The following is a 10,566-nucleotide window of genomic DNA, read 5'->3' on the forward strand; positions in this document are numbered from 1 at the left end:
CTGCCACCTCTTAGGCAGGACTGGAAACTTGGAAGGTGTCAGCTGTCTTGGGACCTGGCCCTTTTTTGTTAGGACAGAGAATAACATTCGTTTAGTAGAGATTTACAGTAACGTCATTACCTGACCGTGACCTGACTTCAAGAACAAATGATCTGACACCAAGAAGTTTGCAACAACTCACCACACCCCTACCTCACATTTTGCATTAAAGGGGCTTGCTGAAAGCTTTCAGTAACTTTGGGGGTTCTTAGGGCATGGCCATCTCCTTGCATGGCCCTATAATAAACCTTTCTCTGTTCCAGACTCCAATGTTTTAGTTTTGGTGGACCTCGCTGTGCTTCGAGCACACAGACTTCCATTTTCGGTAACATTCTGACCAGTGTGAGGTGGTACCTCATGGTAGTTTTGATTTGCATTTCTCTAATAATTAGCGATGTTGAACATCTTTTCATGTGCCTATTGGCCATCTATATTTCTTCTTTGGAGAAATGTTTAGTTAGGTCTTCTGCCCATTTTTTGATTGGGTTGTATGTTGTTGAGCTGTATGAGCTGTTTGTATATTTTGGAGATTAGGTCCATGTCAGTTGTATTATTTGCAAATATTTTCTCCCATTCTGTAAGTTGTCTTTTCATTTTGTTTATGGTTTCCTTTGCTGTGCAAAAGTTTGTACGTTTGATTAGGTCCCATTTGTTTATTTTTGTTTTTTATTTCTATTGCCTTGGGAGCCTGACCTAAGAAAACATTGGTACGACTTATGTCAGAGAATGTTTTGTCTGTGCTCTCTTCTAGGAGTTTTATGATGTCATGTCTTATATTTAGGTCTTTAAGCCATTTTTAGTTTATTTTTATATATGCTGTTAGGGAATGTTCTAACTTCATTGATTTACATGTGGCTGTCCAACTTTCCCAGCACCACTTACTGAAGAGACTGTCTTTTCCCATTGAAAATTTTTGCCTCTTTTGTCGAAGATTGATTGACCATAGGTGTGTTGGCCTATTTCTGGGCTCACTATTCTGTTCCATTGATTCGTATGTCTATTTCTGTGCCAGTACCATGCTATTTTGATTACTGTAGCTTTGTAGTATTGTCTGAAGTCTAGGAGGGTTATGCCTTAATACAGAGTCAGATTTGTTCTTCCCAGGGCTTCCTTTATGGTCCAGTGGTTAAGACTCCACGTTTCCATTGCAGGGGATGCAGGTTTGATCTCTAGTGTAGGAACCAAGATCCCACATACCACATGGTACAGCCAAAAAAATAAATAAAATAAATAAAGACTTATTCTTCCCTATTACAAATGCCCTGCCCTGGTGGATGCCCAGCCTCCTGGAGCCTCCGTCAGCCTGGAACTAACTGGACACTTGGATGGTGGATGTCCAGGCAGCATGAAGCAGCCTCATGGGAACAATTTCTCATCTATGAACAGAGGAGTTGTGTCAGGAAGCATTTAACAGGAGGCTTCCTGTGTGCTGTTTTCAGTCTTGCATAAATCCTCTGTCCCTTATTAGCTCCTGAATGCAGGTGCAAGAGGAGCTGCAAGCCGGCTCCCGGGAACAAGGAATGTATGCATTTCCTTCGTTAGCTTTTCCATATGGTGAAAAGTAACTATTTATGACCTTCTTCCTTTTTGATATGGAAAGTGATTACTTACAACCCACTCTCTTCGAGATGGATTCTAGCCTCATGTTTCCTGGATGATTTGTAAGATTTTTGATCCTTATCTTTGCTATCTTGTAAGACAGTATATATATGCCCACAATATGTTGAATAAAGGCCTTTGTTCCATCAGAACTCGGGTCTCTATGTCTTTCTTCATTTCTCTCTCTTTCTCTCTCCTTCAGGCTGCTTCTATGGAGCACAGGGGTCCGCTGTGCCTACTTACTTGCCCAGGCTTTCAAGACCTCTTCGAGAGGGTACCTGGAGCCTACGTAGGTGGTGCTAACTCTTTGTCTTAGAGTTATATTGGCTTTCTGTGTAAACCAGAGAATATCAGCCTCTTTCCTTCTTTCTTTCTTTCTTTCTTTCACTTTCTTATCGTCTACTCTGTACCACCAGGTTTTGGTCCATTAAAGGACCCCAGCAGAGTTGTAGTACATGGGAGCTGTCACTTGTGCTTTCACCCACCCACCGCAGCCTCCTCCTCCTCCCAGCCTCCCTGCCTCTTCCCTGCTTCCTTCCCCTCCCAATAGTCTGTCCCCAACATGGCAGCCTGAAAGAGCATCTCAAACAGGAGTCTCTGTGGTGGTGACAGCTCCACTGGAAGCTCTCCAAGGTCCCTCTGTCACCCCTGTGTTAAATATCCATTTCTGACCACAGCCAGATGCAGTTCAATGTGGCTGACCTCACTTTCTGCTCCTGAACACCCAGGCTTCCTGGATCCCCTCCAATGCTGCCATTCTTTGCTGCCTCAGGGCCTTTGTGCAGGCTGTCCCTTCTGCCTGGAAAGCTCTCTCATACTGCTTTTTAGTTAGAAAATTCTTTTTTTTTTTTCATTTTATTTATTTGTTTGTTTTTGGCTGTGCTGGATCTTCCTTGCTGTGCAAGCTTTTCTCTAGTTGTGGCAAGCGGCGGCTACTCTCTAGTTGAGGTATACTGGCTTCTCATCACAGTGGCTTCTGTTGTGAAGCAAGGGTTCTAGGGTGCATAGGCTTCAGTAGTTGCGGCTCCCGGGCTCTAGAGCACAGGTTCAGTAGTTGTAACGCACAGACTTACTTGCTCCATTGCATGTGGGATCTTCCTGGACCAGGAATGGAACCCATGTCTCCTACATTGGTAGGCAGATTCTTTACCACTGAGCCACCAGGAAAGCTCTAGTTAGAGAATTCTAATGGGGCTTTAGCCCCCAGCTCACACATCCAGAAGAAGTCCAGACCAGGCTGCAGCCTCTTTTTTGCAGTTTATTTATTTTTAGTATTGATCCAATACACATTTTTAAAGAGTATTTATTTATTTGGCTGTGTTGGGTCTTAGTTGTGGCACACAGGAGCTTTGTTGCATGATGCAGGACCCTTTGTTGTGGTTCCTTGACTCTCTAGTTGTGGCTCACGGGCTCAGTAGTCTGGCACAAGGGCTTATTTTCTCCACAGCATGTGGGATCTTCAACCAGGGCTTGAACCCGCATCCCCTGCATTGCAAGGTGGATTCTTAAGTACTGAACCTCCAGGGAAGTCCTTGCAATCTTTAATTTTTTTTTTACAAGTTTTCTTACTGGTTATATCTTTCACCCACTTGCTTCCTGCCATATTCCTGGGGCCTGACACGTAGCAGGTGCTCAAGAAACATTTGCTGACTGAGATGGAATGAAGGAAGAGGTGGGATCTGGGGGAAGGGAGGGTAGGAGGCTTGAAATTCCCCTCACCTGCCCGTCCCCCACTCCAAGGAACCCCTGGTGCCCTCCACCCCACGGAAACCACTTTGAGAGCCAGTGGTTTGGGTCAGCCCTTTCCCTTTATGGATGAGTCAACTCTATACCCAAAGCCATGAAAGCCTGGAGGCCACACGGGAGGCCAGGGCAGTGACTAGTCCCCAGTTCCCTCCACCCTTCCCTCATCAGGTCATATGGGAGAGATTAGCCAAGTCCCACCTTTGCTATTAAACAATGTCCCGACTCATGCCACAGGACACCCTGTGTCATCTGACTGCAGGTGTTGTGGAGCTGGACTGATTTGTCCTGCTTCTGTAAGTCCACTTCCTTCTCCTCCCTGGAGTCGCCTCATCCCCTCCCAGGGTGACCAACTGTTCCTCGGCCCTAAGCCTCCTTGTCGGCTGCTGTCTGCCCTGTACGCTGCCCCTCCAGGTAAGGCCTCCTGGGGAACACATCCCCCCTCCCTGGAGGCATCGATCCCCCCTGGGAAGGGCTTGCGGGCTGTACTCCCAGACATTTTTGGTGTTTTGGCTGTACTGGGTCTTCGGTGCTGTGCATGGGCTTTCTCTAGTTGCGGCGAGCAGGGTCTCCTCGCTAGATGTGATGTGCGGGCTTCTCACTGCGGTGTTATGTTGCACAAGAGGAGCTCTAGGCACACGGCTTCAGCAGTCGCTGCTCAAGGGCTCTAGAGCTCGGGCTCTGTAGTTGTGGTGCACCAGGCTTAGTTGCTTTGCGTGGGATCTTGATTGAACCTGTGCCCCTTGCACTGGCAGGGAGGTTGCTATCCGTGGCACTGGACCACCGGGGAAGTCCCTCCCAGGGGTCTTTCTGGGTACCAGGTGCACCAGAGGTGGAGCAGGTGTGGGCAGCTCTGATTGATTTGCTAAACCGGGAGGAGCTGCATTTCTCTCCATTTCTGTCGGTCTGTCTCTCTCTGGCAAAGCTCTAGCTTAGAACCACTGCTTCTTGGCCTCCATCAGCACCCCAGAGCCCTTCCTCCTTCCCACCCCATCCCGTGGGGAGAGGACCTGAGTTGCGGGGAGAAGGGGGTGGATTTTGTTATGTTTTGTTTATCTAATCTTTATGGTGTCCTGGCATCATGGTATTTTTCAATTCCTTTCTGGGGAAAAAAAATCTCAGGTTCCACTTGGGTGGGATCTCAGCCCTGGCCTCCCCAACCCCCATCCCCCGATCCAGGCTCCTCCTCCCTGCCAAGGGCCTCAGTGCCTCCTAGGAGGAGCTGCTATAAATCCAGGACAAACAAACTATATTCATTTTAAGTGCATTTCCACACACTAACCTTCTGTGCGTGGCCCCAAACCCCAGCTGCACAAAGTAGGTTGTGGTCAGAGTTCAGCCTCCTTCCCGTTCCTGCCCGGGGTTGTTTCCCCAAAGGTTTTGTCTTTTGGGCCTCTTTCCAGAAACTCTGGCGTGAACAAGTAATTCTAAATCCCACTCCCTTTTCATCACCCAAGGCCACCTGCCAGCTCCTCCATCCCGCACTTGGAGGATTATGCCAGCTATGCCCAACAGAAGTAGCCCACCAGCCATCAGAGTCTTAATTGTTTTGGCTGTCCTGCACAGCATGTGGTATCTTAGTTCCCCGAGCAGGGATCGAACCCTCACCCTCAGCAGTGAGAGCACAGAGTACTAACCACTGGGCCACCAGGGAAGTTCCAAACTAGTATTATTCCAATGTGAAATCAACGGAAGTATTGAGATAATTTTAGTCTCATTCTCATCCACGTCTTGGAATGTGTGCTTAGTCACTCAGTTGTGTCTGACTTTTTGCAACCCTATGGACTGTAGCCCACCAGGCTGTGGGATTTTTCTGGTAAGAATACTGGAGTGCGTTGCCATTTCCCCCTCCAGGGGATCTTCCTGACCCAAGGATTGAACCCATGTCTCCTGTCTCTTCTGCATTTGTAGACAGATTCTTTACTGCTGAGCCACTGGGGAAGCCCAAGTCTTTGAAACTTGGGTGTATCTTACACCAATAGCACACCTAATCCGGACACTCAGTTTGCATTGTAGATCCTTGATCTTTAACTAAACTTTGTAAAAATGTCCTGTGGGAGCAGATTTGCCCCTCTAAGATGTCCCAAATATTCTGTCAGGATTTCCAGTTGTTGAATTGGCTATCAGAGGCTGATTTTGGCAGGGTTTTGTTGCAAGGGTGGGGGCTACGTTTGGGTTTGGGGGTTTTTTTGGCCTCATCTTGGGCATGTGGGATCTAGTTCCCTGACCAGGGTTTGAACCCATGCCCCCTGCAGTGGAAGTGCGGAGTCTTAACCACTGGACCCACCAGTGCTTTAATTTTGAAATTGTCTTCAATGTACAGAATAGAGAAGCTTCTCTTAATTTAATTTAGCTTAATGCTAACAGTTCGTCCAACACAACTGCTATATTTCAAGGGCTCAAGAGCCAGAGGGGTGCACCCTATGGAGCAGACAAATAACATTTCCACGATAGCAGAACATTCTTGTAGACAGCACCAGGCTGTAGACTGGAGCTCGATGTGCAACACGGGAGAGGAGTTTGCAATTACATTAAAAGAGGAGAGTTTGGATTCTGGATCTTAAGTGCTCCAGCTTTGTGTCTTGGGGCAAGAGACATACCTATTGCCCAGAACCTCTGTTTTCTCATCTGTAAAATGGGTGGCTCCATGGCCACAGGAAGTGGAGGGGCACAGACCTAAGGCCCTAGATTTCTGCTCCCACGGTTGGGATCTGGAGTCTGGGAGAGCTTTGTGACCACTTGCAGGAACAGAAAGGACCAGGGCGTGGACCAAGAGACACCCAGGATCCCCTAGTGCATGCCCAGGGATGGAAGGTGTCTTGAGTGCTTATTCCCTGAGCACTTCCTGTCCTCTCCCCATGAACTGTTCAGGTTCACTGTCACCTTTGGGCCTCAGCATTGCTGTTTTGTCCACCAGGAATGTCCTTTCCCCCAACTCGTATACTACCTGGTGAGCCCTCTAACATAATTCCATTGTACTCCTCCCAGACGGAGTCTTGGCTCCAAGCTTCAGCTCCAGGGCCCTGGGGAGCATCTCGTAACCAGCCCTGTCTTCTCCCTAGGCTGGGGAAGACTCTGGGGAAGCTGAGAAAGGGCAAGGGCAAGGGTAAGGTGGGACCTGAGAACCACTGGAACCTATCCTAGGTCAAGAGGTTGTGTGACCTGGTGGGTAGGAGAGCGTGGACTCTGGGGCCAGCTCTGCTGTTTTCTCAGTGAGTCCCTTAGCCTCAGTTTTCTCATCTGTAAAATAGAAATAACCCACATCTGCCCACTAGGCATGTGTGTTGTTGGTTTTTTTTTTTTTAATATTTATTTATTTATTTGGCTGTTAATAAGGTCTTAGTTGTGACATAAGGCATCTTCAATCTTTATTGCGACATGCCAGGATCTTTAGTTGCGGCATGCGGAATCTAGTTCCCTGACCAGGGATCAAACCCCAGACCCCTGCATTGGGAGCTCAGCATCTTAGCCACTGGACCACCAGGGAAGTCCCTAGGCATGAGTTATTATCCTTCTTGTCAGAGATGCCATGTTCACTCTCCCCTCCTCCCAGCTGCTCCAAACCATGTATCCACCCAGCTGTGCCAAAGTGAAGTGTTCCTGGCACTACTGTCTTCCTGGGCTGTTGCTGCAGCTGCTTCTGGCTCTGTGCTTCGTCTCTTACCTGCGTGTGTCCCAAGACAAGCCCAAGCCCACGTGGGTCTCTGAACTGGGGGCCCCTTCCCAGGCCACTGAGGGGTCCTCCACCCACTTGCCCCTGCGTGTCCTGCTGTGGACGTGGCCATTCAACCAGCCGGTGGCTCTGTCCCGCTGCTCGGAGTTATGGCCGGGCACAGCCGACTGCCAGCTGACCGCCAACCGAAGCGAGTACCCTCAGGTGGACGCAGTCCTCGTGCACCACCGGGAGGTCAGCAACTGGCCCCAGAAGCAGCTCCCGCCTTCCCCACGGCCCCCTGGCCAGCGCTGGGTTTGGTTCAGCATGGAATCGCCCAGCAACTGCTTGAAACTGAAGGACCTAGATGGCTACTTCAACCTCACCATGTCCTACCGCCGTGACTCAGATATCTTCATGCCCTACGGCTGGCTCGAGCCATGGCCTGGCCAGCCTGTGGACACGCTGCTCAACATCTCAGCCAAGAACAAGCTGGTGGCCTGGGTGGTGTCCAACTGGAAGACAGACTCTACCAGGGTGCAATACTACAAGCTGCTGAAGCCACACATCCAAGTGGACGTGTACGGACACTTCCACACGCCTCTGCCCTATGCGCTCATGGTCGAGCGGCTGTCCCAGTACAAGTTCTACCTGGCTTTTGAGAACTCCCTGCACCCTGACTACATCACGGAGAAGCTGTGGAAGAACGCCCTGCAGGCATGGGCCGTGCCAGTGGTCCTGGGCCCCAGCCGCGTCAACTATGAACAGTTCCTGCCACCCAAAGCCTTCATCCACGTCGAAGACTTCCGGAGCCCCAAGGACCTGGCAGAGTACTTGCTAGCACTGGATAAGGACCACGCCAGGTACCTGAGCTACTTCCGCTGGCGGGAGACACTGCGGCCTCGGTCCTTCTCCTGGGCCCTGATGTTCTGTAAGGCCTGCTGGAAGCTGCAGCAGGAGCCCAGATACCAGACGGTGCCCAGTATCGCGTCTTGGTTCCAGTGAGCCGGCCAGCCTGGCGCCTGCACTGCTGAGTATCTGGGGACCTTGGTGGCTGGAGCTCTCCCTTACCTGGGGCTTCACCTACCGGGCACCTCTGCTGCCAGGGGTCTTTCCTCCTTGGGAGCTCGCTGGCTAGGAACTTTACCTGGTGGGGCAGGGGTGAGTTGCCAGGAGCCGTGGCTGCCCCTGGGGAACTGGTCTTGGCGTCCTGCCCGCTGGTGATGGCTCTGGTGGACTGGCTTGTGATTACTGCTGCTGTTGATGAACCGCCTCTGGGGTATTAAGGTTGGCAATACTGACACCATTTTCCAGATGGGCATGCTCTGAGGAAAACTGGAGTGTCCTCCCTTATTCCACACCAGCGTTCTCCCCCCAGGGCAACTCTGCTCCCAAGGGTCACTCGCAGGTTCTGGTGACATCTGTGCTTGTCACAAATGGGGTGGGCTGATAGCATCCAGTGGATGGGGGGCCAGACATCCTGCCCAACAGTCTACGGCACCAGAATGGCCCTGAACTTGGGAGAGCAGACTGGCCCCAAGTGTTCAGAGGTAGGAAAAACCCTCAGGCAGGGTGCAGAGATCGAGGCCCAGAGCAGGTGAGAGTGGGGGTGGGGCTATCTGGCAGGTCACGTAGGGCAAGGTTGAGACAAGGGAATCTTCTATACCCAGTGCAAGGATACAGAAGCCACAGGGCATGCCCCCAAAGGAGGTTTGCGCATGGTTCTAAGCCCCATGTGAGTGGCAGTCTCTGTGTCCTGTGAAGGTGTGTGTGGCATGCTGCCAAAGGAGGTTTGCACGTGGTCCTAAGCTGCGTGTGAGTGGCAGTCTCTGTCCTGTGTGTGTGTGAGTGTGGCGTGCACTGCTGAGAACCCCAGCCCTGCGTTCTGCGAGGGCAGCTCTTGTTTATGTTCCAATTCTCTGGTGGGCTGGGCCAGCACCTTGTGGTTGGATCCAGGTAGGAGACAGGGAGGCCTCACTCACACACACACACACCCTAAGGCAGCCAAGCTTCAGGGACCACAGGCCCAAGCACCAAAGTTGATTTTCCTGCTGTGTGTCCTGGGCTGAGCAACTTCCCTCTCTGAGGTTCAGGGCCTCCTAGGATGGGGAAACTGAGGCTCAGCTTCCTCGGCTTCTGGAAACTCTGGCCTCTCTGCCACAGCTGCCGGGCTGAGTCAGCCGAATCCACCACCCCAAACCTCATAGTCAAAAGACTGCGGGGGTGGTTGAGGACCCCAGCCAGCCAGCATGCTCTGAAACTGCCTTCCAAGCCGACCACCCACGGTCTGGGGCCTGGCCTCCAAGTGCTGCTCTTGGGCCTCCCTGGAAGTCCTGCCTATTAGCTGACTCCAGTGGGTCCAACTGCCACAATGGCAAAAAAGAAGACTGGAAAGCAGGGAGCTGAGGATGTTCCTGCCTGGCTGGGTGAGCCTCCCTGGGTGGAGCTTCTGATCTGAGTCTTCCAGCATCGGGATGGGGATTGGGTCTGTGAAGGACACCATGTTTAGTAGGTTCTAGAAGGTGGTCCTTAGCGCAGCAGGGGCCCTTAGCGCAGCAGGGAGGAGGCCAGTCTAGGAGACACAACATTAAAGGAGAGGGTGGGGCTATTCTTTTGAGAACCCCAGTCTAGAGTGGGAGGATGGAAGAGAAGGGACTGTGCCCTTAGACAAACTGGGCAAAGGGGCAATTGTGCCTTGGAGACATTCCCCTGCCACCCAGTCTGAGGGGAAGAAGGGTAGGAGTCCACTCCATCTGGTCTCCCGTGAGCCAGTCCTGGGCTTGCAGCAGCCACTCTCTTGCGCGCCCTCCTCAGACCATGGGACCAGCAGACCCCTCTCCGCCTGCTAGGAACCCAACACCCTGTGCCCATTCTGGGTGTGCCAAGCATCAAGGTGACACTGTGGGCAAATCTAAACACCGCATCACGCTTTTTCCATCCTCCAGGGGGGCTCCTGGAAAATTCTCCCTCGAGCTCTGGCCAAAGCCTTTACGGCTCCAGGACCTAGGTCCCTGGGGACCCAGCTGTGCCCCAGCAGGCGCCAGTTTTGGGCTAGATGGGGTTGGCGCTTGCCCCAGACCTATCCCCGCAGGGAGATGGGCAGCACGTATATTTTTAGCTAGTGAAAGGAGATAGTGGCTCGGAGTTCACCCTGGTGGGAGCTGACCAGGCCCGAACAGGTCTGTTGCGTGACGGAGATTTGGACCACTTGGATCTCAGTTTTTCCATCTGCACTGTGGCTCAATCTTCCCTAACCAGAAGGACATCTTGCCGGGGAGTAGGCTAGGACACACCTGGAAGGGGCAAAAGGGCTGTAGAGAGATGCGAAAGAAGGTCCCTGTGGACATTCCCCCATTCACCCCCCTCTTTCCTTTCTGTACGCCTGAAACAAAACCGTCTTTCTTTCCCCCGAGCCCAAAGCAAATGGGATCCTCCCACCATAGCGCAGGTGGTACCCGACCCCCTCTTCCGAATGGAGATGGCATCTCCTCCCCGTAGGCCCTCATGCCGCAGCGCGGAATCACAACCCCAGC

General features: G+C 51.7%; 1 protein-coding gene across 1 annotated transcript; it reads left to right on the forward strand.

Moving 5' to 3' along the window:
- Positions 1-3,730: 3,730 nt before the first annotated feature.
- On the forward strand, positions 3,731-9,100 carry LOC145509897 (3-galactosyl-N-acetylglucosaminide 4-alpha-L-fucosyltransferase FUT3). The gene has a single exon (XM_081499480.1). It carries the CDS (start codon positions 6,911-6,913, stop codon positions 8,036-8,038), a length of 1,128 nt encoding a protein of 375 aa, XP_081355606.1. The 5' UTR covers positions 3,731-6,910; the 3' UTR covers positions 8,039-9,100.
- The last annotated feature ends 1,466 nt before the right edge of the window (positions 9,101-10,566 follow it).

This window comes from Giraffa tippelskirchi, chromosome 6 (genome assembly GCF_054371585.1).
Source record: "Giraffa tippelskirchi isolate mGirTip1 chromosome 6, T2T-mGirTip1v1.2.pri, whole genome shotgun sequence".
NCBI lineage: Eukaryota > Metazoa > Chordata > Mammalia > Artiodactyla > Giraffidae > Giraffa > Giraffa tippelskirchi.